Below are 25,264 nucleotides of genomic sequence, written 5' to 3' on the forward strand. Positions count from 1 at the left end.
TTAATTGATTTTAATGATTTACATTTATTAAAACAATAACATCCAATTTCATTAATTGATGTTGGTATATTAATTGATGTTAATGATATACATTTATAAAAACAATAATCACCTAATTTACTAATTGATGTTGGTATATTCATATTAGTTAATGAAGTACATTCATAAAAACAATAATCTCCTATTTTAGTAATTGATGAAGGAATAGTAATAGATTTTAATGATATACATTTATAAAAACAATAATCACCTAATTTACTAATTGTTATAGGTAAATTAATACTAGTCAATCTTGTACAATTCAAAAAACAATTATCTCCTATTTCATTAATTGTTAATGGAATAATAAATTCATTAATATCTTGTTGCCGAATAAGTCTTTTATTAATTAATTTTAATTTTTCTGGTATTTCAATACTAATTAATACTGGTTCATTCATAAATATTCTATTTTCACAAATATATTGTACATATTCTATACTAATATTAGTTAATGAATTACATTCAAAGAAACAATTATTTCCTATTTTACTAATTGTTGATGGAATATTAATTCTTGTTAATGATAAACATCTAAGAAAACAACTATTTCCTATTTCTTTAATTGTTGTTGGTATATTAATGTTTGTTAATGAAGTACATGAATATAAACACCAATCACCTATTTTACTAATTGTTGTTGGTATATTAATATTACTTAATAACTCACATGCTCCAAAACACCAATCACCTATTTCTTTAATTGTTGTTGGAATATTAATATTAGTTAATATTGCACAATTATCAAAACATCCATATCCTATTTTACTAACTGTTGATGGAATAGTAATTGATTTTAATGATGAACATTCATAAAAACAGTGCTCTCCTAATTCATTAATTGTTGTTGGAATATTAATTGATCTTAGTGATGAACATTCATAAAAACAATAATCTCCTATTTTACTAACTGTTGATGGAATAGTAATTGATGTTAATGATTTGCATTTATAAAAACAACTATTCCCTATTGATGTAATTGTTGTTGGTAAAATAACTTCTTTTAATAATAAATGTTCTGAAAAATGATTTGCTTCTAATTTACTAATTGTCGTTGGAACAGTAATACTGACTATTTGTTTATGTCCATAGTAATTATAATTTGTTAATGAGGTTGGTGTTAAATAAGGAGTGATATTACTTAAAAAAGTATAATCACCAAATATATTATTACTAGTTGTTATAACAGAACTTGGAATATCTATGTGTGTTAATGATGAACATCCTTTAAAACATTCATCTCCTATTATACTAATTGTTGATGGAATTTTAATACCACTCAATGACAAGCAATTATTAAAACATTTATTTCCTATTTTACTAATTATTGTTGGTATATTAATTGATTTTAATGTTGTACATTCAGAAAAACATTCACTTCCCAGTACGCTAATTGTTGTTGGTATATTAATTGATTTTAGAGATTTACATTGACTAAAACATTTTTTTCTTAATTTCCTAATTGTTGTTGGAATATTAATTGTTGTTAGTGATGAGCATCCACTAAAACATTCAATTCCTATTTTATAAACTGAAGTCGATATGTTTATCATTGTTAATGATGAACATTGACTGAAACAATAATCTCCCAATGATGTAATCGTTGATGGTATATCAATTCTTGTTATTCTTGAACATTCATAAAAACAATTATCTCCAAGTGATTTAACTTCTGGTGGTATTGTATTTTCATCTGTATTTCTATCTAATTTTGTATACACACTCTTTTTACATATATTTCCTGCTTCTTTCTCTTTTAAATATGTTGAATAATCTACTGTATACCATATTATTGCTTTATTGATTCTTCCATCATCAAATATTTCATCATATTTATTATAAATATGAAATGTTTCAATATTAGGAAACAATTTTCTTGAATATTCATTTAATGGAATTGGATTAAAATGAAATCTTTCCATATTTCCTTGAAATCTTTTAATTCCTATTTCTAAATTAATAAAATCTTTAATATCATTAAAATATTTTGATGTTATCATTATTTCATTATATCCTATTCTTCTTTTTCCATTTATTCTTTTATTGATTTTATTATTGTATATTATTCTTTTGATATTTATTATCATTTCTCTTTCTGATGAATATTCTGAATATTCTTCTTCTTTTTCTATCATTTTTATTATTGTTTTAATATATGTTTCTTCGTTGATTTCTTCATATCTCCATCTTTTTGTGTTTATTTTGATTTCTTCTTTATATCTTTTTTTAATTTTATTATTTATTATTATTCCTTTCTCTTCTTTTTCTTCTGTTATTATTCTATTGATTTCTTTATTTTCTTCTGTTGTATTGTTTGTTCTTATAGTATTTATTATTCTTATTTTTATCTTATCTCTTTCTCTTTTAATATTTCCATATGTTATTTCTGTATTTTCTATGATAAGAATTGGTGTTTCTATGTTATATGCTTCTGAAAGTATTCTTTCAATTATATGATATTTCCGTATGATTTGTACATTATTTAATCTTCCCAGTTTTGTTGAATTTTCTATTCTTCTTTCATTTCCTTGACTTGTTCCATTAGGAATACAAATGATTGTTCTTTCATTTTCTCCTTTCTTTTCTACTTCTTTCTTAATATTATTGAATATTATTGATAATTTACTTTCTGGTTTAATCATCATTTCTACTCCTTTAATATTTTCTTTTCTAATTTTCACATTCTTCTTATCATTGGAAATGATTTCTTCAATTATTTTCTTTTCTTCTTCTTTTAAATATTTCATTCTATCAATTCTTTCATATTCATTTCCATCATACAAATACACATTCATTTCATCATATTCAATATCAATTATCATTGTTATCATTCTTGGTTTCATCTTTTATTTATTTTTAAGTTATTTTTAAATTAATTTCAATTTTCAATTAAAAAACATTATTTTTATTTTATCCTTATTATTAATTGAATTAAATACATATGTTAATCCACATTATTAACACTACCTTGTTATTAATTATAATCACATTTTCTTTTATTTTTGTTATTATTTTTATTAAACAAATTAAAGTATTTTAATCCTTTCATTGTATTATTGTTATCATTTATTTAGTTTCATCTTTATGATTATTATTTCATTATTAAGATGATTTGAAATAATGGTATTTAATTTGAATTGAAATGAATTTTTAATAATCAAAGTGTGATAACTCATTTAATTGTAAAAATGATAAAAAAGTGGATTAGTTGTATGAAGAATGAAATGAAATAGAATTAATTCATTGTTATTATTTTAATATTTTCTTTTTATTTTAACTCAATTTTCTTCATCACCTCTTCATTTCACTATTAATTTTTCTATTATCATCTTTATATTGGTCAAGTTACTCATTTATCAATCACATTTGATATTAAAAATAATAATTACAATGTGAATTATGTTTATTAAATACTATAAAATAACATAAATAATAATGAAATAATAATATATAATAAATAATTTATTTCTGTTAGTATAGAATTACAATAAATTTATGATATGATTTGAGTTAAAATGTTATTAAGAAAGAATAAATGAAATAATGAACAAACATGATTATAAAATAATGATTATATAAATTATCATTATGGATATTATCATTGTTTAAATCATTTTTTCTTAGTCATATTATTTATTAATTTTATTCTATTTCTGTTTCAATGTTTGCTTTTATTTTTTTATCTCTATTATTCATCATATATAATTAATATTTCTCTATTAAATTCTCATCTTTAGTATTTTTTTCTTTCTTAATTTTTTATTTAATTTAATTCTCATACTTATTAACAACAACTTTAATTCATATTATTTAAAGTATTATCAATTTATTTTATTGTTATATTCTTTATTTATTATCTAATTTTCTCTATTATCTTATTGTCTTTCTTCTCGTTTATTCTTTAAATTTTATTTCCTTTATCTTTTTCATCATTTATCGAACTTTTGAAATATTATTGTTCATGTTTCATTACCAACAACTTCTTTCTTTTCTCTTTATTTATTTTCTATTATTTTATTTGATCTTCACTATTTGTTTAGTACCATTTGTAGTTAATTCTTTCATCTTCTCTTTATTATCATGTATTTCTTGTTTAATAGATTCATCTTCTTCACTCTATTCTTTAGTATTATGATATATCTTTCTTTCACCTTGTTTTAGTTTGTTCTTGAAAATTTCTTCATTATTTTGAATCTATTTTCTTGTTTGTTCATTTTTTGGATTTTAGTAATAAAAAAAGAGAATTAAACATAACCTATTGTTAAAAGTCAATTTGTTATTGTGTATTAGTGATAACATGAAAGAAATACTCAATTGAATTAAATAATTAGTAACATTTATAAATACAAATATAATGGTAATTAAATTATTAAAAAATCAATCAAATAAGAAAAAAAAAAAAATATTAAAATTTAAAAAAGATCATTTAATCATTCATATTCTTCATAATTGATTTAATAAATCAAGTCCTTCTTTTGCTACTTGATAAACAAGATCTGTTGTTTTAAAATCATTGATTATATTTTTTAATAATGGAATCATAAATCCTTTCATTGCTCTTCCTGTTTCTCCATTTAACATTGGAAGATCTTGAAGAATAACATCACACATCATAGATAATATTTTTGGATTAATTGCACTTTTATTAAGATCATATAATGAAACAATTCCACTAATAGCTTGTCTATAATCTTTAATATCAATAGATATTATAATTAAATTCTTCCATAATTCTTCACTTGTTCTAATATTTCTAACTGCTTCTTTTAATGCAACTTGTGCTTCTCTTTTATTTCCTTCTAAACTATGAACATATGCTAAATTAGCCCAACTTTGTCCATCATCTGAATCTAAATTAACTCCTTTTAAAAATGCTTTTTTAGCTCCTGAAATATCTGAAATTTGAAGACAACAAATTCCTAATGCAAACCAAAGTCTTTGATAAATAGGATTAATTTCTAATGCAATATTAAAATGTTTTTTTGCTTCTTTCCATTCTTTTTTATTAAAATAATGTTGTCCAAGAATACGTTCTGCATGAACATATGTATGATTAGATTCTTCCCAACTTTCTATAAGATATTTTGGTTCTTTAGTAATTTCATACATTAATACTTTTAATTCTGGTTCTTTATTTCCTTCTGATAATAATTCTCTTGCAATTTCTTCTGCTTTTTCTTTTTCTTTTATTGAAATATATGCTGCTATAATTTCAATTTTCATATTAAGTCCTGAAAAATAATTAATTGCTGCTCCTGATTCTCCCATTAATAACATTCTCATTCCTGTTTCTTTTCTTAATGAAAAAATATTAGGAATCATTGTCATATAAATACTTTCTAATCTTTCTTCACTTGAAATTTCTTCTTCTCCTTTTTCAATTATTTTAATAAGATCATCTGCTTGTTTAACTGATCTCCATAAAAAATGTTTTACTGTTGCTTCATATCTTGATTTTAATATTACTCCCATAATAAATGTACTAAAATCTATTTTATCTCTTAATACTCTATTACAATATGGAATTACTTCTTCTAAAATAAGTTCACTTTTACAATTTTTTCTATATCTATTCATACATACTAGTAATACATATGCTTCATCATATGTTGATAATGGTGTATATCCAATATCTCCTGAATATTCTGTTTGTGATAACATATCATTATCTTCTTCTAATTCCGTTTCTTTTAATATTTTTGAACATTTTTGTCGTTTAATTTCACTTACTACATGTGGTTTTCTTTCGACTTTAACATATATTTGTGCTGTTTCTTTTTCTTGATATTTTGTTCTTTTTCCCATTGCTCCACTTATTTCTACAAATATTTTTTCTTCTTGACTTATTTTATTTATTTCTTCTTTAACTTTTCGATATTGTTCTGATGCCCATAATCCAATACATTTTTCATTATTGATTTTTGCTTTTATTCTTTCATATAATATTTTATTAATTTCTTCTTTAATATTTTCTATTTCTTTTATTCCTTCATTATATCCTTTTATAATTCTTGTAACTAATGATTCTCCTGGATTTTCTAATACTCTTTGATGAATCATTGCTTCTCTTCCTATAAAACAATTTATTAATTTAACTTTTTTTTCTTTTAATATTCCAAATATTTTAGCTGATGTATGTAACCATAATGAATTTACAATATGTTTATTTACTTGTTCTCCATCAATACTTAAATATTCTATTTCTTTTTTTGATTCTTTTTCAATTTCTAAATTAAATGGTCCAACAAAATTCATTCTAACAAATCCATTTAATAATGTTACTCCAATTATTAATTTATCAATATCTCCAATATTTATTATTGGAACTTCTTCATATTTAATATTTCCATATTCTTTCATTATTTTATATACATCTCCTTTTAATGCTATTTCAATTTTATGATTTAATTCTTCACTTATAAGTGCTGTTTGATACATTTCATGTAATACTTTTGGTTGTCTCCCATCAACTAATGAAATTGAAACAATAGTTTCTTCCATTATGTTAATTTGATTATTTAGTTATTTTTTATTTCTTGATGATGTGAAAACCACGTATACTTTCCTTTAAACTTGATTTATTCAAATAATATAAACCCTAAAATTTTCTTAAAAAAAAAAAAAAAAAGAAATAGAGAGAAAAATCTTAAAGAAAAACAAATTTATTCTTAATAATTTAAATTTATGGACATCCAAACTGAAGTTGAAACATTAAATGCAATTTATGGAGATAAAGTAAATTATGAAAATAATATTCTTTCATGTACTATTGAAGAAATAGTTGATGAAAATCTTCAAATAGTTAAAGGTGAAATAACAATTAAATTTACTATTCCTGAAGATTATCCAGAAACACATCCAACATTTGTTCTTGAATCAAAAGAAGATTTTATTGTTCAAAAATTTGAAAGAATAGAAAAAAATATTAAACAAATAATTGAAGAAGAATTTACTTGTTTATTTGAACTTGTAGATAGAGTTAAAGATATGGTTATTGAAATTCTTAAAGAACAAGTAATATTTTTAAATGAAGAAATTATAAGAAAAGAAAAAGAAGAAGAAAAAGCAAGAGAAAAAGAATTTATTGGATCAACAAAAAAAACATTTGAAGAATGGTGGAAAGATAAAGAAAAAGAAAGAAAAATTACACTTGAAAAAATTAAAAGAGAGAAAGAGGCAGAAATTAATAGAAAGAAAGGAAGAATGACAGGTAAAGAATTTTTTATGAATAATCCAAGAATGGTAGAACAACTTAAAGAAGAAAATATAAGAAAAGAAGAAGAAGAAGAAGAAAAAGTTGAAGAAACACTTAAAGAACAAGGAGTAGATTTAGAGATGTTTACAGAAGAATTAGATATTTAAATGAATAAAAAAGAAGAAGAAAGAAAAAATTATTGATTGTTAGTTTATTTTAAAAAGAAATAAAAAAAAATAAAAAATAATAATAAAAAAATAAAAAATAAAACAAGAATGGAAGCAACAATAAATACACAAAGTGATTATACATTTAAAATTTTAATTATAGGAGAATCAGGAGTTGGAAAAACAGCAATATTAGAAAGATATTGTGAAAATATATTTAATGAATCATTATTATCAACTGTTGGAGTAGATTTTAAATCAAAATATTTTACAATAGAAGGAAAAAAAATTAAAGTACAACTTTGGGATACTGGTTTGTTAATAAAATAAAATATTTAAAAATTCAAAGAAATAAAAAATATAATAAATAGCTGGACAAGAAAAATTTAGAAATATCACTACATCATATTATCGTGGAACACATGGATGTATTATAACATATGATGTTACAGATTTAAATAGTTTTGAAAAAATAACATATTGGTTACATGAATTAGGAAATGAAAAATATCAACCAGAAATTATTATTTTAGGAAATAAAATAGATGCAAAAGATAAAAAAGTTACAAAAGAAATGGTAGAAAATTTTAGTAGACAAAATGGAGGAATAAAAGTATTTAATTGTAGTGCAAAAACAGGAGAAGGAGTTGAAGAAGTATTTACAGAAATAGTTAATTCAATAATTAAAAATAAAAATATAATGGGAAGAATGAGAACAAATACAGGAATAATGATGGAAGAAGTAAAAGAGAATCAGAAAGAAAAAGAATGTTGCTAAAAAAAATAAAAAAAAATAAATTGAAAGATTTTGTTATATATTTCAAAAAAAAAGAATAATAAAAGAAATAATAAAAGAATAAAAAAGAGAAAGAAAACCCTAAAAAAAAGAAAAAAAAGAACTTAAATAAGTAAAAAGAAATGGCAGAAGTTATCTTATATGAAAGTCCTATTGGATATGCATTATTTAAAGTAAAAGAGAAAGAAGAAATAGGAAAAGGAGAAGAAATTGAAAAATCTATAAATAATTTTGGGAAATTTTCAAAGATAATAGGATTAGAAGCATTTGTAGAATTTAAAACATCAGAAGAATTACTTGAAAATATTAATGCAATATCAGAAGGAGTACTTCATGAGACATTAAGAAAATTTTTAGAAGAGAATGTTAAAAAAAGAGTATTAGGAATAATTGAAGAAAAATTAGGAAGTGCAATTAGTGAAACACTAAAAATTAAATGTACAAAAGGAAAAGAAGTAAATAGTGTTATTAGAGGAATTAGAATACATTTTAGTAAATATTTAAAAGATATTACAAATGAAGATATTAGAACAGCTATGTTAGGACTTGGACATAGTTATTCAAGAAATAAAGTTAAATTTAATGTTAATAAACAAGATACTATGGCAGTTCAAGCTATATTTTTATTAGATCAATTAGAAAAAGATATGAATACATTTAGTATGAGAATTAAAGAATGGTATTCATGGCATTTTCCAGAATTATATAATATTTTAAATAATGATAATAAAAAATTTGTTAAAATCGTATTAATTATTCAAAATAGACATTCAATAAATGATAAAAAGAAAGAAGAAATAATTAAAATTACAGATGAAGAAACAGCAGAAGAAATTATTAAAGCAGCAAATTCATCAATGGGATTTGATGTAAATGAATTTGATCTTCAAAATATTCAAAGATTTGGAGAAAGAGTAACAGAATTATATTTATATAAAGAAAAATTAGAAGAATATCTTCATTCAAAGATGACAACAATTGCACCAAATTTAACGGCATTAATTGGAGATAGTGTTGGAGCAAGATTACTTTCTAAAGCAGGAAGTTTAACTAATTTAGCTAAATATCCAGCAAGTACACTTCAAATTTTAGGAGCAGAAAAAGCATTATTCCGAGCTATTAAAACAAGAGGAAATACACCAAAATATGGAGTTATTTTTGGAAGTACATTTATTGCAAGAGCAGAAGCTAAGAATAAAGGAAGGATTAGTAGGTTTGTTGCTAATAAAGCATCTACAGCAGCAAGAATAGATTGTTTTGGAGAAATTGCTACAAACAGATTTGGAGAAGTTATGAAAGAACAAGTTGAAGAACGAATGGAATTTTTAAAGAGTGGAAAAGTTCCTAAAACAAATACAGATGTAATGGAAGAAGTTATGAAAGAACTTCATTGGAATGAAGAAGAAGGAAAGAAAGAAAAAATTAAAGAAACAGAAGAAGAAAGTAGTACAAGAAGTGAATCAGAAAGTGAATCAACATCAGAGGAATAAAAAGAGAAGAATTGATTTGATTGCAAAGAAAAAGGATTTTTAATTTTTTTTAAGAAGAAAAGTTTTTTTTTTCATAAGAAAGATAAATAAAAACTTAATTTTTTTAAATAAATAAAAGAAATGAATGATGGAATAAACAAATCAACATTTCTTATCATTGAAGATAAAAAACAAAACCATCCTATGGTTAAAGAAATAGGAGAAATTAAAAAAGGATTTACACATAAAATAGAACGTAGTAATGTTCTCTCAAGAGCAGAACTCTTTCTACCAATGTTTAAAGAATCAAATAAATATGTTAAACAAGGAGAATGTGAACCAGAAATTCAAGAAAATCAAGAAGAATTAAGAGAAAAAAAAGAAGAAAAAGAAGAAAAATGTTATGTAGAAATGAATGTTGCAGTTGGAATATTAGAAGAAAAGAATAATGAAGAGGAGAGTGAAGAAGAAAAAGAAGAACAAAAAATGGTAGAAGAACTCTGAATGATTATTTGAATGGTTTTTTGTAAAAAGTTAAAAAAATAATAAATAAATAAATAAAAATAAATTAAAGAATTTAAAAAAAAAAAAAGAAAAAGAAATAATAAATTATAAATTATAAAATTTTAAAGAATGACATCATATCAAAAAACTAATGAAACAGGTAAATGTGAAATGTGTAATAAAGAAATTAGAGGATTTCATCATCTTTATAAATGTTCAAAATGTGGATTTGGAGTTTGTTCAGAATGTCTAAAAAAAGGACCTACATGTAGATGTAATCAAGGAATGATACCACTGACAGAAGAACAAGAAAGAAAAATGAATATATTAATGGAAATGGGATTTCCTGATTATATTTGTATATTTGCATTAAAGAAATATAAATGGAATGTTGAAGAAAGTATTCCATGGATTATTGATAATATTCGTACATTTCCAAAACCAGAAAAACAAGAAAAAAAAATAGAAGAAAAAGATAAAAAAGAAGAAGAAATAATTTATTTAGAAGATGAAATGAAATGGAAAGAAAAAATAGAAGAAGGAGAAATTATTTCAAAGAAAAAAAAAAGAATAAATAATAAAAAAATAAAAGAAGAAGAAAAAGAAGAAGAAAAAGAAGAAGAATGGCATGAGGATGTATTTGATGATGAATTATATGGAAATGGAGAAAGTGGAGATCCAAGAATAGAAAAATATTATGAAGTTATTGAAGCAAAAGATATTATAAAAATGATTAAAGAAGAATGTGAAAAAGAATCAGAAATATTAAATATTAGTCCAGGGAATGTTTCAATACTATTAAAAAGATATGGGTGGTCAAAAGATAAATTAGAAGAAGCATATTTTTCAAATTATGAAAAAGTATATAAAGAAAATGGAATAATAATTAATAAAGAAAAAAAAGAAAATATAGAAAAAAATTGTCCAATTTGTTATGAAGAAGGAGAAATGATTAGTTTAAATTGTGGACATTATTTTTGTAAAAAATGTTGGGAAGAAAGAATAAAAACAATGATTGAAAGTATAGGAAGTAATGTTGTTGAAAGTTTATGTATGGAACAAGGATGTTTATGTAAAATTAATTATGAAATTATAGAAGAAATAGGAAATAAAAAAATATATGAAAGATTTATGTATTTTATTAGTAAAGATTTTATTAATCATAAAAAAAGTTATGTATTTTGTCCAGTAGATACATGTGGAAGAGCAATTCATTATTTTGATACATCAAGAAAAGAAGTAGAAATTAATTGTAAATGTGGACAAAAATTTTGTTTTAAATGTGGAAGAGAAATGCATAAACCAATATCATGTTTAGAATTTATGAAATGGAATGATTTAGTAACAAATGATTCAGAAAGTATGAAATTTGTTAATACTATTTCTAAACCATGTTTTCATTGTGGATTATATACAGAAAGAGTTGATGGATGTAATCATATGACATGTTGTAGATGTCATGGAGAATGGTGTTGGATGTGTCGAGGAGATTGGAAAACACATGGACCACAAACAGGAGGATTTTATAAATGTAATTTATATGAAAAATCAGAAGCTAAAAAATTAGATGATCAAACACAAAGATTAAAAGAAGAAAATAAAAAATTTTTAGAATATTTTGATGAATATATTAAATATAATAATTTAATAAGAGAAATTAATAAAGAAGAAGAAATATTACATAATATAGAAATAAATAATGAAAAAATTACAGGAAAATCAAATCATGAAATATTAGAAGCAGCAGAAATTTGTAAAGAAGCATATAATATTATTAAATATTCATTTGTATTTGAATTTTTTATTAAAGAATATGAACAAATTTATAAATTATTTAATTTCCGTCAAAAGAAAGATATTGAAAGAGTAAATGAATTAAGAGAAATATTAAAAAAAATAGAAAGAACAGGAATAATTGATATTCAAAAATTAAGACAATTAATAGAAAATGTTAAAAAAGTTACAGAATCACTTTCTGATGTATCTACTGAAAATCTTATGAAAAATAGATTTGAAGAAATTAAAAAGAAAAAAAAATAAATAATTAATCTTTTTCTTCTAATTCTTTGATTTAAAATAAATTAATTTAATTTTTCATTAAAATCATAGCACCAATACTTATAATTCCAAAAATTACAAAAAGAATTGTTATTGTACAACATAATTGATCTGGTCCTCTTACATATTCTAATATTTTTTTTAATTTTATATTTTTTTTATCTAAATGTAAAATTTCTTTATTTACATTTTTTGTTATTAATTCAATTTTTATATTTTGTTTATCTACTTGTTGATTAAGATTATTAGCAACTTCTTTTAAATCTTTAACTCCTTCATGAATTATATTTAATTTATTATCAATATTTTGATCATTTTTTTCAATCTCTCTAATTCTTTTATCATCATTTTCTGGAAGTGAACTATTATTAAATCCATCAATTCCATTAATATGAATATTTTCTTTAATTTTTATTCCTCTTTTTGCAATCATTTTCATTGTTTCAATTTCTTCTTCTACTGTTTTTAATGAAAGTCTATATTCAATTAATTTTTCATCTTTTTCTTTTTTCTTTTTTATTTGTTCTGTTGCATATTCTTGATATTCTTTTCTTAATTCTTCATACATTTTATCAATATTATTAATTTTCTTTTTTATTTCTATTGTAAGTTGAACAACTGTTGTATATTTTTCTTTTGAATCTTCTTTTACTCTAAGATCACATAATTTTTCAACATCACAAACTTGAAGATAAATCTGTTGTCTTTTCTTAGTAAATGAATCAATAATTCCTTCTTTTTCTTTATTATTTAATTTATTTTCTTTTAATGAAATTCCACATTCTTCTACTATAATTTTAAGTGTTGTTTCTAATCTATTCATTAAATATTTATTCATTCTTTATCTTAAATAATCTTGTCTTTTCTTTTCATATTATCTAATATTCTTATTTAATTATTTTATTTTATTTTTTATTTTCTAAAAATACAAAGATAAATGAAAGAAAAACAAAAGAAACCCTTTGAACTTAAAAAAAAGAAAAAAGATAAGAAAGAATGATTATTCCAGTACGATGTTTTACATGTGGGAAAGTAATTGGAAATAAGTGGGAGAAATTTCTTGAATTAGCTACAGGAGGAAAAGTTCCAATGGATCAAGTTTTTAGTGAACTTGGGATTGAAAGATATTGCTGTAAACGAATGTTAGTGTCACACGTTAATTTGATTGGGTTCTTATCAATGTATGATTTACCATCAGAAAGTCTAAAGAAAGCATAAATAAGTAAAAATTGTATTAGAAATAATTTTTAAAGGTTTTTATAAAAGAAAGTAAAAATAATTTTTTTTTAATAAAGAAAAAGAAAAAAACTAAGAAATAAAAAAGAATGGAATATCATAAAAGAAAACGATCTAATTCTAGACATAGAAGTAGTAAAGAAATAGAAAAAAGTCAATATAGAAAAATAGGAAGAGAATGGGGAGATAGTATTTATGTTAAAATTGCAAGAAAAAAAGAAAAAGAAAAGAAAGAAAAAGAAAATAATATACTTGAATTTTATGATGAAGAAATTAATGATCAACAACATCAAGAAATTGAATTATATGAATTACTTAATAAAAAAGAAGAAAGAGATAATTGGATTGAAAATCAATTACAAGCATCAGGAATTATTAAAGAAAGTAGAGAAATTAAAGAAGAAGTTGAAGATATAGAAGTTATTGTTAAAAAAATTATTCCACAATTTATGGAAGGAAAACATAATAAATTAGAAGAATCAAAAGTTATAATTCCAATTAAAGATCCAAGTAGTGATATTGTAAAATTAATAAAAAGAGGAAGTGAAACATTAATTAAATTTAAAGAAAGAAAAGAAAGAGAAAAAAGTAGTAGAGAAATATTAGAAAATGAAAGTATAATTAAAAAAATAATAAAAAAAGAAGAAAATATAGAAGAAGATAAAATTGAAGATAAAGAAGAGATAAATAAAATTGAAGAAAAAATTGAAGATAAAGAAGATAAAATTGAAAAAAGAAGAGAAATTAAAAAAATAAGAGAAGAATTACCAATATTTTTTAAGAAAAAAGAAATTATAAGAAGTATTAAAGAAAATCAAATTAATATCATTATTGGAGAAACAGGAAGTGGTAAAACTACACAAATTGCACAATATTTAATGGAAGAAGGGATTGGAAAAAATGGAAAAATTGGATGTACTCAACCAAGAAGAGTTGCAGCAGTTAGTGTTGCACAAAGAGTTAGTGAAGAAGTTGGAAGTAAATTAGGAGAAGAAGTTGGATATCTTATTAGATTTGAAGATAAAACAAGTAAAAAAACAAAAATCAAATTTATGACAGATGGAATATTATTAAGAGAAGTAATTAAAGATCCAATGTTAGAAGAATATAGTGTTATTATAATGGATGAAGTACATGAAAGAAGTCTTAATACAGATATTTTATTTGGAATTATAAAAAGAATTATTCAAGAAAGAAATGATCTTAAATTAATTATAACAACAGCTACAATTAATGAAAATAAATTAATAGAATTTTTTGGAATAATTCCTATTATTCATATTGAAGGAAGAACATTTCCTGTTAGTGTTGAATATCTTAAAACAACACCAAAAGATTATATTGAAATGGCAATAAAACAAATACTTTCAATTCATATGAATCAAGAAAAAGGAGATATTTTAGTATTTATGACAGGACAAGAAGATATTGAAGTAAGTTGTGAATTATTAAAAGAAAAATATAAAGAAATAAAAGAAGAAAAAAAACAAGAAATAGAAATTATTCCTATTTATTCACAATTATCAAATGAAGCTCAAAAAAAAATATTTATTAAAAGTAATAAAAGAAAAGTAATTATTTCAACAAATATTGCAGAAACATCATTAACAGTAAAAGGAATTAAATATGTTATTGATAGTGGATTAGGAAAATGGAAAATTTATAATCCAAAAATTGGTATGGAAACATTACAAATTTTTCCAGAAAGTAAACAAAATGCAGAACAAAGAAAAGGAAGAGCAGGAAGAACAGAAACAGGAATTTGTTATAGATTATTTACAGAAAATACATTTAAATATGAATTACTTGAAAGTCCTATTCCAGAAATTCAAAGAAGTAATTTAAATAATGTAATATTAGAATTAAAAGCAATTGGAATTAATGATATTAATAAAATTGAATTAATTGATAAACCAAATGAAGAAAGAATTTTAAATTCAATGTATGAATTATGGATATTAGGAGCATTAGATGAAATAGGAAATATTACAAAATTAGGAAAAGAAATGGTTGAATTACCTCTTGAACCATCATTATCTAAAATGGTTATTATTTCACAAAAATTTGAATGTATAAAAGAAGTACTTACTATTGTAGCAATGTTAACAGTTCCAAATATATTTATTAGACCAAAAGAAAGAGAAAAAGAAGCTGATATAAGTAGAGAAAAATTTTATCAACCTGATAGTGATCATATTACACTTATTAATGTTTATAATCAATGGAAAGAACATGAAGAAAATGAACAATGGTGTAATAAAAATTATATTAATTCAAAAGCAATGAATAAAGCAAAAGATATTAGAAATCAATTAAAAGATTTAATTAATAAAAAAGGAATTAATGAAATTTCATGTGGAAGAAATTTAGATAAATTAAAAAAATGTATTACTGCTTCTTATTTTTATAATGCTGCTAAATTAAAAGGTAAAAATTATATTAATTTAAGAACAGGTGTTCAATGTTTAATTCATCCAACATCAGCATTATTTAATATGGGTTTTAAATCAAAATATGTTATTTATCATGAATTATTACTTACAACAAAATCTTATATGAGATGTATTACTTCTATTGAAGGAAAATGGTTACCTGAATTAGGTGAAATATTTTTTAAAACTATTTAATTAAAAATTATTAATTTTTAAAATTTTAATTTTTAAACAAAACAAAAATTAAAAAAAAAAGAATTAAATAAATTATTTAATAGAGATAAACTGAATGTTTTAATTTATCTCTACACCATGGTTTCATTTTATAAAATTCTTCTCTTGAAACACCAAAAACTTGTTGGAATTCTTCATCAGATAAATAAGTTTCAAGAATACTTTTATCTACTCCAAATGGTCTTGGTTTTGTTATTAATTCAGCATAAGTATATCTTGTTCTACAATATTCATCAAATAATTCTTTAGCATCTATTTCAGTAACTTTATTTCTTTTTTCCATTTTTGGGAAAATAATACTTTGATCAACTTTAATTCCATCTATTTCAATTGGTTCACTAGGATTTTTAATAGATTTAATTCTTTTTCCTTCAATAATTATTTCATTTTTAAGGATTGGATCTATTTCTTTAAATGTTCCATTAATTAATTGTATTATTAATTCAATTTCATTTTTTTGACAAACAGGATAATTTTGTCTTAAATTATTTTTTCTTAATAAATTTGTATCACTCCATGCTTCAAATAATGCTCTAAATTCCATACTTTCTTCATTTTCTTTTTCAATTTTAACTTCTTTAAGTCCTCGTTCTTCTGCACATTTTAATGCAAATTGTAATGAAAATTTTTTTGTTTCATTTAATGCTTTACTTCCAAACCATAACCATATTTTTCCTGCATCAATTAAAAATACATATTCTTTATTAAAATCATTTTGATTTGGTTGTTCAATTTCTTCAATATCAACTGATGTTATCCAAAATGTAAATTTAAATAATCTAATTTGATGATAATTTTCTTTACTTTTTTCTATTCCTTCTATAAATTCAATATTTCCTCCAATTAATTTTTTACATATTTCTTGATTATAATTTATTGGTAATTTAAATTCTTCTCCCATCATTTTTACCATTTTTTTTTCTTCTTCATTACATTCTTTTCCTTCAATAACTTCAATTCCTTTAATTGTTTTAAATAAATAAATACTTCCTATCATTAATTTCATTCCTTTTCCTTTTTCTTCTAATTGATAACTAATTGGTATTTGAGTTGCTTTACAAAGATATTTTTCTCTTCCTCTAATTTCATAGATTTCTGGTCTTTTATCATAATATTCATTATATCCTCCTAAATGAATAATAAATTTTCCTTTAAATATTTTTAAAAATTCTTTTGGTTCTTTTCCTTGTACAACTCTAACTTGAACTGATGTATCAACTGTTCCACTTGTTTCAACTACTTTATGTGCTAATGTTCCCATATCCATTATTGATGCATCTCTTCCTTGCCAAAAATAAACAATATGTTGTGCTTTTTCACTTCCTTCTGGATAAAATGTATATTGAATTAAAAATGCTTCTTTACTAAAAAAATGTCCATATAATTCTTTTGGATATTCAACTGTATTATGTTCTTCAATTCGTTTAATATTATATGTTCCTTCTTTAAAATTATTAAAAATCATTTTTCCATTATTATTTAATATTATTTCTGTAAAATTTTTTATTTTATTTTCTTTCATTTCTAAAATCATTGTTTCTATTTTTTTTTGTGGTTTATGTTCAATTTCTTTATTATTAATTTTTTGATTTTCAATTCCTCCTCCCATTTGAATTGGTAATGTTCCTGGATAATTACTAAATTTTTCTTTAAATATTATATTTTCTCCATTTTGATTAATTTTTACCATAATTATTGCTTTATTTCTTTTTCTAATTTCATTTCCAATAATATTTCCTATTTTTTTACATATATTTGTTGCTGTTATACTTTGCCATACATATATTTCTGTTTTTGTACTAATAATATTAACTGTTCCTTCTTTTAATATTTCTTTTGGTGGTAATGTTGTATTTCCATGTTCATAAATCATTCTAACATTTAATATTTTTTTTTCTTTTTTTTCATCATAAACTATTCTATATATTCTAATTATTTCTGCTTCTTCTTTATCTTGTTCTTCTGTACTTTTATATTTTTTTTCTTTTTCTAAATTATTATTATCTAAATTAAATTTTGTTGCTTCAATTCCTAATTTTTTCCACATATCTGATTCTCTATCATCTTTACCATGTGTTAATAGTATAACTTTACATTTATCTCTTTCTTTTTCTGAAATTCTTCTTGCTAATTCTTCTGCTTTAGATCTATTAACTTTAGGTGAATATTGTCCTCTCCAAACATAAATTCCTTCTTTACAAAGTAAAACATATGAATTCCATGGATTTAATTCTTTTTGTTTTATATCAATAACATATGATCTTAATCTTCTTCTTCCTTTAATTTGAATAAGAAGTGAAGGTTCTCCTTTTATTAATTTTTTAAAATCTGTAAAATATTCTTCTCCTAAATTTGATTTTTCTTGAATATATTCTTCATTAATTTCATTATCATTATTTAAAATATTTCCTCTAATTCCAAGTTCATTTAATATATCTCTTGTTCTTTTTTTTCTTTCCATAATTTCTTCTTTCCATATTTTACATTCTTGTGTTTTAAATTTATATATATTTCCTTTTTCTTTCATTTTAATATTCATTTCTCCTTTATCTTCTTTAATATCAATATCTTCAATATCTTCTAAATATATTTTTATTATTGGTTTACTATCTATTCTATTTTTAAAAATAAATATTTCATTTGCAACTAATGTAAAAATAATTTTATAATATCCTCCAAATATTCCTTTAAAATAATATTCCATTTCATCTTGTGCTGGTGTTCTTCTAAAATCTTCTAATTCTTCATCTGCTTCTTCTCCTTTTAAATTATTTGGTGTACATGCATTAATCCATTTTTCCATTTCTTCTTCATTTTTACATGCTAAATGAATAACATTTCCTTTACTTGTTAATTGAAATGTATTTTTTCCATATGATTTTGGAAAAATTCCTTCTGTTTTACTTAAATGAATTATTCTATTTAAAAAACATTCCATTTCACTATTTCCTATTGCTTCTTGTGTCCACCATGTAATATTTTGACTATATAAAATTCCTTTTTCAATATAAAAATATTTATGTTTAATTGTACTAAACATTGTTGGTTTAATACAATATAATAATCCTTCTATTTCTCTTTCTGTTTTTATTTCTTCTTTTTTTATTTCTTTTTTTTCTTCTTCTTCTTTTATTTCTTCTGCATTTTCTTGAAGAATTTCAAATGTTGTTTGCCATTCTTCTGCTTCTTTTTGATTATTAACAAAATAAATATATTGTTTTTTAACTTTTCCTTTAATTACTTCTTCACTTTCTTCATTAATATCAATAACAATTCCAATTTTTCCTTCAATTTCTTCTGTTCTATTAAATCCTATAATTTCTAATATATTAATAATATTTTCTGGAATTGGATCATCTCTATTATTAAAAATCATTAAATATTTTTCATTCATTTCATACCATCTTTTAATATAACTATTCCATATCCATCCTCTTTCTATTTCTTCAATTTCTCCATTTAATTTTAATTTTTTGATTTTTTTCCCTTGTGTTAAATTATATTTTTCTAATTTTTCTTGTATTTTACTTTTTCCTCCTTCTGAAATTCCAATTTCATAAATACTTTTCATATGTTCTGGTTTTAATGAAATACTACTTCTTCTTCTAGAATTTCTTTTACTTCCTCCTTGTTGACTAGATCTTCTTTTATTTATATTATCTTCTTGTATTTTTGGAATAAGCCATTCTCTTGCTGTATATTCTGGAATTCCACTAAATACATTTTCATATAAATCTTCTTGATAAATTGAATTTCCTTCTTTTCTAGGTAAATTAAATGAAACTTTATATAATGTATCACATTTACTATTTAATAAAATAAATCTTCCAATTTCACATTTTTTAACATCATATAATCTTTGTGGTATAAATGCACTTCCAAATATTCCTTCTTGAATATTTGTTTTTCCTAAATTAATTAAATTTCTTCCTTGAATTTCATATGTAAATATTTGATTTCCTCTTCCTGTAAGATAAATTATATTATTATTATTATCATAATAAATATTTAATGGTGTTGGTTGATTATCAATAATACTTTTACTAATAATTCCTTCTTTTCTTTGATCAAATAAACTTATTGTTCTTTCTCCTTTTTTACTAAATCCACTAACTACAATATATTCACTTCCTTCAATAAATATTCCTTTTAATCCTTTTGTTGTTTCTCCAACTCCATAACTTATAATTGATTCACTTGATACTCTTGGATCATAAAGTCTATACATACAATCTTTAGAAATTGTCATTAAATTTTCTCCATAATATCCTTCCCAATTTAATGTTAATATTTCTGTTTCTTTATTATTGACTTTAATTACTGCTTCATTAGCTTCTGTAATATCATATACTTTAATTATTCCATCTATACAACTACTTGCAATTAAATTATCTGCATATGGATGAAATGTAATATTACTAATTCTTTTTTCTTCTTGAATATTAACTTTTGCTTCATTAATATCTTTTGTTAATCCATCTGGCATAATATCCCAAATTTTAATACTACAATCTCTAGATCCTGTACAAATCATTCTTTCATGAAATGGTGAAAATTCAAATGTTGTTATTTGTTGTTTATGTGCTTTAATAACAAATGGTTTATCACTTATTCTTTCTGCTTTATTCATTACTCCAATATACATTAATCCTTCTCCATTTGATTTCCATGGTATTCCATAAAATTTACTAGATACTTGAATAATTGGTTCATTTCCAATATTTGGATGTACATTTCTTATCCATGTATTAGAATTCCATGTTTCTCCATAAATATTTTTAAATTTACTTCCTGATACTGCTTTAGCATTAGCACTAATAGTTAATGTTCTTCTTGAAATACTCATTCTATTCTTAGTTTTAGAGTTATTAATTTAATAGATGATCGTTATTTCTTTCTCTATTCTTGTCATTTTTATTTTTATCCTTTTTCAATTTTTCTATTTTTCTTTTTAATATTTTCTTATTTTTTTAAATATTATTTATAAATTCTTTATATTTAAAATCTTTTTAATTAATTTATAAATTTTTTTTTTAAAGTAAATTAATTTTATTCTAAATATGTTTCTAAAAAGACTTTTTGTGTTCCAGGAGTAACTGAATCATATTCTATAGATAATTTGTAGATTGAATTCTAAATGAATAAAAAATATATATTCTTCTTAAATAATTAATAATAAAAAAACAAAAGAAAAATAACAAACTAGAATAAATGGATATTGTTTTATAAAATTTTGAAGTTGAATAAAAAGAATAAAACAATTATTATCATCAGGAAGTGAAATTTTATAAAGAATTCTTAACCATAATACATGAATAACAAATAATGGTTGTTCATTAATAGATTGAATAAGTAATTGTGTTAATTCTTTTGATTTTAATATTATTTCAATTTTATTATTTGTTTTCCATATTCCAATAATTTTATTTGTTAATAAACAAAGTAATAAATAAACATTTTGTATTATACCTTGAGCAAATGGAACAAATGGATTACATATTATTTTATTATTATTAATTATTTGTTCTTGTATTATTTCATTTAATTTAATATTTTGTGTTATATCTTCTTCTTCTTCTTTTATATATTTTTCATACATTTTATTTTGAGAAATATAATATAAAACTTCTTTTTCTTCATAATGAAAAAACCATACAATAATAATTAATATTGATTCATTTTTAATATTTGGATATTCATTTTTAATAAATTTTATTAATGATCCTTTATATTCTTTCATTTTTGAAAATAATTTAATTACATTAAATTCTTTTCCTATTTGATTTGAATAAAATGGTAAAATATTACATTGATTAATATTCATAAAATCAATTTCACTTTTACAATATTTAATTTTTTCTTTTAATTCAATTTTTTCAAATTTAACACTTGGAAGACTTAAATTTTCTCCACATTTTTTTATCATTAAATAAACTCCTGCATTTATTTTCTTTTTATTAAAACAAAATTCAATAATTAAATCTAAAAGATTTTCTATTTTTTGTTTATTTGAATATAAAATAATATCAATTATCATTTTAATAAATTCATCATCACAAATTTCCATTAATGGAATAATTTTTATAACTAATAATTTTTGTTCAAGTATATTTTTATAATATTCTATTTCTTTTCCATTTATATAAAAATAAATAATATTTTTAATAATTGATTTAATAATATATTGATCTTCTATTATTAACATCTTTTTATTATTTATCATATCATTTATTAAATTTGAAAATATTAAAATTGCTTTTTTAAATTCTTCATTTTTTTGTTTTATCTTTAAAATATCTTCTTGAATATATAATGAACTACATTCATTTATAACAAGTATTAATTTTTTATATTCTTTATGATTTTTTGGTTTTCCAAGTATTTTTATTTCTTCTTGAATTGAATATAATGTTGTTCCATAAAATTCTGCTCGATTTTGATATTTTTCTAATATAAAATCTTTATAATGTTTATATGCTGCTGGATGCATTGCCATAGGAATAAACCATGATGGTGCAATTATTTGAATAAAATTATTTGGTAATGAAATATCTGAATTTATTAAAATAAATAATGCTTGAATAAAAGAGAATGGTTTAATTATTATTTCTGATGAAATCTCTCCAAATATTTGATATATTATTTCTGCTTGAAATATTTTACTTATTTCATCCATAAATAAACTAAATTTATTCCATTCTTCTATTGTATGTTTAATTAATAAATATTCTTGTATTGTTTTAATAATTATTCTTACTATTTCTTTACCATGTTCTAAATTTTCTCCAATTGTTTTTTCTAATATTTTTTCTTTATTATTTATTAGTGGTAAATGTTTTTTACAACAATTAAATCCTCCATTTCTAAATATTCCACAATCACAATATCCTACTGCATTTGTATATTCTTGAACTTTATGTCCAATATGTTCATTTCTATTAAAACATTCATTACAAATAATTACATTCTTTCCATAGCATGTTGTACATCTATAACTTATTTTAAGTCGTTGAAGACATTGTCTTCTAGGTGTAAATTTTGAGAAATAATTAATAATATCATTTAATGTTGTAATTTTAAAAACTTGATTAATAAAATAATTAATATCATTATTTGTATTTAAATATTCTTTCAAATATTTAGGAAATTGATTTTTAAATTCAGAAATTTGAATAGAATGAAAATGATCAATGATGGATGACATAAAGTGAAGTTTTGTATAAAAATCTTTTTAATTTTAAAAAAAAAATAAAATAAAATTTAAAATAAAAAATAAAAAGAAAAGAAAAAAAAAACTGTTTTTCATAAGAAATGCAAAATACTTACTTTGTTATTATTGGAAGTAATGATAGATTACTTTATGAATATCCAAAAGAAAGTGCAATGAAATATGCATCAGATAATGAATATGTTTTAAATCAATTTGTTATTCTTTCAGCATTAGATTTTATTGAAGAAAAGAAAAAAACAACACCAAAAATGTATTTTAAATCAATTGATGTTTATGGATCACACCATTTATCTGCATTTGTTACATCAGGAAATATTAAATTTGTATTAATGTCAACAAGTAAAACTGATGATACAAAAGGATTTTTTACATCAGTTTATGAAGATTATGTTAAAATTATTTTAAATCCATTTTATGAATTACAAACACCAATAGAATCAGAAGGACTTAATACACATATTAAACAATTATTAAAACAATACAAATTAGAATAATTGAAATTTTACAAAAAGAAAATAATTTAAGATAAAAAAAATTAAGAAAAAAATAAAGGGTTTTTTAGAAAAAAAAAAAAGAACTTAAAAGAAACAATATAATATATGGGAAGAAATCCTTTTAATCAAACTATTCATCATGAACGTCAACAACCAAAATCAATGAAAGGTTTAGGTAAACTTGAAAGAAGAAAAGATTTTATTAAACGAGCACATATTAGAAAATTACAAGAAGAAACAACAACATATTTAAAAAGAAAAGCATCTAATAAAAATCCAGATGAATTTAATTGTAAAATGCAAAATATGAGATTACAAGGAAAAATAGTAATTGATATTAGACCAAAAGAAGGACAAAGTGCACAAGAATTAGAAAGATTATTAATGATACAAAAGAATGCATTAAATCGATTACAAAAAAAGAAAATTTTTAATCGAGAAAAAAGAATTGTTTTTGATGAAGAAGGAAAAGGAATAGAAAAAGAAGCAATTGATTTAGTAGATGTAAGTAAAATAAAAGAACAAATAGATATAAAAAAAATTAATGAAGAACAAGAAAAAAGACAACAAAAAATTAATAAACTTCAAAAAGAAATTAAAATAACAGAAAGAAAATTACAAGAAATAAGTAAAATTGAAAGAGAAAAAGATAAAAGAAAAAAAATAGAAATTAAAGATGAATATGGAGATATTATTGCAACACATTATCAAAATACAAGAAAAAAATAAAAAAAATTATAAAATGTAAAGAAAAATTTAATAAAATTTTTAAAAATTAATTTTTATTTTAATAAAAAATTAAATTAATTATAAAATTTTAATTATAAAATTTTAATTGTCCATGATCCTTGTTTAGTTGCTTGTTTTAAATATATTGGAATATCATTTCTATCAATTTTCATTTTTATTATATTTATTCCTGAAATTATTGTTTTTTCTGCTTCAAATTCTACACAAACAAATGGAAAATCACTTATTAATGGTTGAATTCCTTCTTTATAATTAAATTTAATTATTCCATTTCCTATAATATTCCATTTAATTTTTTTATTATTTTGAATATTATCATCTTCTATTTGTCCTTCTCCTTCAATTATTTTAACATTTTCTATATATTTTGGTTTATTAAATATTAACCAACATTTTCCTATAACTCTTTGTTTAATTATACTATTAAATTTAATATATGTATCTCCTTTTTCTATTTTAATTTTAACATCAAATGGTGCAATAATATTATTTTTTAATTTATATGTTAATACACGAATAGATCCAAATTTTAATGGTATATTTAATATTCCATTTATTGGTTTATTTCCTTTAATTTCAATATTATCTGGATATTTTAAATATAATGTTAATGGAATATTTTCACTACTTTTTACATTAATAATTCCTTTTATTATTCC

General features: G+C 21.4%; 13 protein-coding genes across 13 annotated transcripts in view, besides 73 other annotated features; 7 read left to right on the plus strand and 6 right to left on the minus strand.

Moving 5' to 3' along the window:
- The window catches only part of EDI_154380 (uncharacterized protein), a gene marked incomplete at both ends in the record, with an annotated part of 3,249 nt that extends 367 nt beyond the window's left edge, over positions 1-2,882 (minus strand). Inside the window, one exon of the mRNA XM_001733266.1 lies at positions 1-2,882. This exon is cut by the window's left edge and continues 367 nt beyond it. Coding sequence (XP_001733318.1) covers positions 1-2,882 — 2,882 coding nt within the window.
- Positions 380-403: a sequence feature (AT_rich).
- Positions 2,025-2,202: a microsatellite.
- Positions 2,228-2,289: a microsatellite.
- Positions 2,301-2,433: a microsatellite.
- Positions 2,855-2,967: a microsatellite.
- Positions 2,968-2,992: 25 nt separating this feature from the next.
- Positions 2,993-3,144: a microsatellite.
- Positions 3,145-3,285: 141 nt separating this feature from the next.
- Positions 3,286-3,316: a sequence feature (AT_rich).
- A 90-nt stretch (positions 3,317-3,406) lies between these two features.
- Positions 3,407-3,501: a microsatellite.
- A 94-nt stretch (positions 3,502-3,595) lies between these two features.
- Positions 3,596-3,623: a sequence feature (AT_rich).
- A 45-nt stretch (positions 3,624-3,668) lies between these two features.
- Positions 3,669-3,825: a microsatellite.
- Positions 3,777-3,963: a microsatellite.
- A 393-nt stretch (positions 3,964-4,356) lies between these two features.
- Positions 4,357-4,459: a sequence feature (AT_rich).
- Positions 4,460-4,482: 23 nt separating this feature from the next.
- EDI_154490 (tetratricopeptide repeat protein, putative) lies at positions 4,483-6,540 on the minus strand (the record flags this gene model as incomplete). Its single annotated transcript, XM_001735882.1, has 1 exon — positions 4,483-6,540. The coding sequence occupies one exon, from the start codon at positions 6,538-6,540 to the stop codon at positions 4,483-4,485; it is 2,058 nt and encodes a 685-aa protein (XP_001735934.1).
- Positions 5,977-6,011: a sequence feature (AT_rich).
- Positions 6,112-6,154: a sequence feature (AT_rich).
- Positions 6,541-6,650: 110 nt separating the features above from the next.
- Positions 6,651-6,683: a microsatellite.
- Positions 6,684-6,697: 14 nt separating this feature from the next.
- Positions 6,698-6,725: a sequence feature (AT_rich).
- On the plus strand, positions 6,724-7,401 carry EDI_154500 (RWD domain-containing protein, putative; the record flags this gene model as incomplete). Its single annotated transcript, XM_001735883.1, has 1 exon — positions 6,724-7,401. The coding sequence occupies one exon, from the start codon at positions 6,724-6,726 to the stop codon at positions 7,399-7,401; it is 678 nt and encodes a 225-aa protein (XP_001735935.1).
- Positions 7,080-7,119: a microsatellite.
- Positions 7,148-7,257: a microsatellite.
- Positions 7,295-7,344: a microsatellite.
- A 51-nt stretch (positions 7,402-7,452) lies between the features above and the next one.
- Positions 7,453-7,504: a microsatellite.
- A 5-nt stretch (positions 7,505-7,509) lies between these two features.
- EDI_154510 (uncharacterized protein) lies at positions 7,510-8,179 on the plus strand (the record flags this gene model as incomplete). The annotated part of the gene is made up of 2 exons (XM_001735884.1): positions 7,510-7,714; positions 7,773-8,179. The coding sequence occupies 2 exons, from the start codon at positions 7,510-7,512 to the stop codon at positions 8,177-8,179; spliced, it is 612 nt and encodes a 203-aa protein (XP_001735936.1).
- Positions 7,720-7,771: a sequence feature (AT_rich).
- Positions 8,083-8,199: a microsatellite.
- A 24-nt stretch (positions 8,200-8,223) lies between these two features.
- Positions 8,224-8,300: a microsatellite.
- A 19-nt stretch (positions 8,301-8,319) lies between these two features.
- Positions 8,320-9,687, plus strand: EDI_154520 (nucleolar protein 5A, putative; the record flags this gene model as incomplete). The annotated part of the gene is made up of 1 exon (XM_001735885.1): positions 8,320-9,687. One exon carries the CDS (start codon positions 8,320-8,322, stop codon positions 9,685-9,687), a length of 1,368 nt encoding a protein of 455 aa, XP_001735937.1.
- Positions 8,897-8,942: a sequence feature (AT_rich).
- Positions 9,599-9,641: a microsatellite.
- A 35-nt stretch (positions 9,688-9,722) lies between the features above and the next one.
- Positions 9,723-9,804: a sequence feature (AT_rich).
- Positions 9,805-10,015: 211 nt separating this feature from the next.
- Positions 10,016-10,164: a microsatellite.
- A 30-nt stretch (positions 10,165-10,194) lies between these two features.
- Positions 10,195-10,275: a microsatellite.
- Positions 10,276-10,297: a sequence feature (AT_rich).
- A 2-nt stretch (positions 10,298-10,299) lies between these two features.
- On the plus strand, positions 10,300-12,210 carry EDI_154530 (ankyrin repeat and ibr domain containing protein, putative; the record flags this gene model as incomplete). The annotated part of the gene is made up of 1 exon (XM_001735886.1): positions 10,300-12,210. One exon carries the CDS (start codon positions 10,300-10,302, stop codon positions 12,208-12,210), a length of 1,911 nt encoding a protein of 636 aa, XP_001735938.1.
- Positions 10,614-10,662: a microsatellite.
- Positions 10,682-10,759: a microsatellite.
- Positions 10,760-10,794: a microsatellite.
- Positions 11,049-11,092: a sequence feature (AT_rich).
- Positions 11,277-11,341: a sequence feature (AT_rich).
- Positions 11,765-11,881: a sequence feature (AT_rich).
- Positions 11,934-12,011: a sequence feature (AT_rich).
- Positions 12,188-12,274: a sequence feature (AT_rich).
- EDI_154540 (uncharacterized protein) lies at positions 12,257-13,066 on the minus strand (the record flags this gene model as incomplete). Its single annotated transcript, XM_001735887.1, has 1 exon — positions 12,257-13,066. The coding sequence occupies one exon, from the start codon at positions 13,064-13,066 to the stop codon at positions 12,257-12,259; it is 810 nt and encodes a 269-aa protein (XP_001735939.1).
- Positions 12,354-12,451: a microsatellite.
- Positions 12,509-12,537: a sequence feature (AT_rich).
- Positions 12,965-13,147: a microsatellite.
- A 295-nt stretch (positions 13,148-13,442) lies between these two features.
- Positions 13,443-13,551: a sequence feature (AT_rich).
- A 2-nt stretch (positions 13,552-13,553) lies between these two features.
- EDI_154550 (pre-mRNA-splicing factor ATP-dependent RNA helicase PRP16, putative) lies at positions 13,554-16,091 on the plus strand (the record flags this gene model as incomplete). The annotated part of the gene is made up of 1 exon (XM_001735888.1): positions 13,554-16,091. The coding sequence occupies one exon, from the start codon at positions 13,554-13,556 to the stop codon at positions 16,089-16,091; it is 2,538 nt and encodes an 845-aa protein (XP_001735940.1).
- Positions 13,673-13,708: a microsatellite.
- Positions 14,032-14,217: a microsatellite.
- Positions 14,915-14,964: a microsatellite.
- Positions 15,001-15,045: a sequence feature (AT_rich).
- Positions 16,069-16,173: a sequence feature (AT_rich).
- On the minus strand, positions 16,168-20,976 carry EDI_154560 (coronin, putative; the record flags this gene model as incomplete). The annotated part of the gene is made up of 1 exon (XM_001735889.1): positions 16,168-20,976. The coding sequence occupies one exon, from the start codon at positions 20,974-20,976 to the stop codon at positions 16,168-16,170; it is 4,809 nt and encodes a 1,602-aa protein (XP_001735941.1).
- Positions 17,266-17,300: a sequence feature (AT_rich).
- Positions 17,603-17,728: a microsatellite.
- Positions 17,761-17,795: a sequence feature (AT_rich).
- Positions 18,018-18,121: a microsatellite.
- Positions 18,067-18,121: a microsatellite.
- Positions 18,573-18,754: a microsatellite.
- Positions 19,203-19,268: a microsatellite.
- Positions 19,444-19,472: a sequence feature (AT_rich).
- Positions 20,104-20,143: a sequence feature (AT_rich).
- Positions 20,976-21,166: a microsatellite.
- A 13-nt stretch (positions 21,167-21,179) lies between these two features.
- EDI_154570 (uncharacterized protein) lies at positions 21,180-23,334 on the minus strand (the record flags this gene model as incomplete). Its single annotated transcript, XM_001735890.1, has 2 exons — positions 21,180-21,263; positions 21,334-23,334. 2 exons carry the CDS (start codon positions 23,332-23,334, stop codon positions 21,180-21,182), a joined length of 2,085 nt encoding a protein of 694 aa, XP_001735942.1.
- Positions 21,271-21,314: a sequence feature (AT_rich).
- Positions 21,504-21,532: a sequence feature (AT_rich).
- Positions 21,622-21,737: a microsatellite.
- Positions 21,787-21,850: a sequence feature (AT_rich).
- Positions 21,975-22,016: a sequence feature (AT_rich).
- Positions 22,072-22,178: a sequence feature (AT_rich).
- Positions 22,082-22,383: a sequence feature (AT_rich).
- Positions 22,204-22,427: a sequence feature (AT_rich).
- Positions 23,174-23,258: a sequence feature (AT_rich).
- A 35-nt stretch (positions 23,335-23,369) lies between the features above and the next one.
- Positions 23,370-23,425: a microsatellite.
- A 16-nt stretch (positions 23,426-23,441) lies between these two features.
- On the plus strand, positions 23,442-23,855 carry EDI_154580 (trafficking protein particle complex subunit, putative; the record flags this gene model as incomplete). Its single annotated transcript, XM_001735891.1, has 1 exon — positions 23,442-23,855. One exon carries the CDS (start codon positions 23,442-23,444, stop codon positions 23,853-23,855), a length of 414 nt encoding a protein of 137 aa, XP_001735943.1.
- Positions 23,833-23,961: a microsatellite.
- Positions 23,961-24,584, plus strand: EDI_154590 (uncharacterized protein; the record flags this gene model as incomplete). The annotated part of the gene is made up of 1 exon (XM_001735892.1): positions 23,961-24,584. One exon carries the CDS (start codon positions 23,961-23,963, stop codon positions 24,582-24,584), a length of 624 nt encoding a protein of 207 aa, XP_001735944.1.
- Positions 24,366-24,525: a microsatellite.
- Positions 24,575-24,692: a sequence feature (AT_rich).
- The window catches only part of EDI_154600 (uncharacterized protein), a gene marked incomplete at both ends in the record, with an annotated part of 772 nt that continues 184 nt past the window's right edge, over positions 24,677-25,264 (minus strand). The window contains one exon of the mRNA XM_001735893.1: positions 24,677-25,229. Coding sequence (XP_001735945.1) covers positions 24,677-25,229 — 553 coding nt within the window. The remainder of the gene's footprint in view (positions 25,230-25,264) is intronic.
- Positions 24,851-24,872: a sequence feature (AT_rich).
- Positions 24,892-24,921: a sequence feature (AT_rich).
- Positions 25,016-25,043: a sequence feature (AT_rich).
- Positions 25,085-25,109: a sequence feature (AT_rich).

This window comes from Entamoeba dispar, genomic scaffold (genome assembly GCF_000209125.1).
Source record: "Entamoeba dispar SAW760 scf_1105229459509 genomic scaffold, whole genome shotgun sequence".
Taxonomy (NCBI): Eukaryota; Evosea; order Mastigamoebida; family Endamoebidae; genus Entamoeba; species Entamoeba dispar.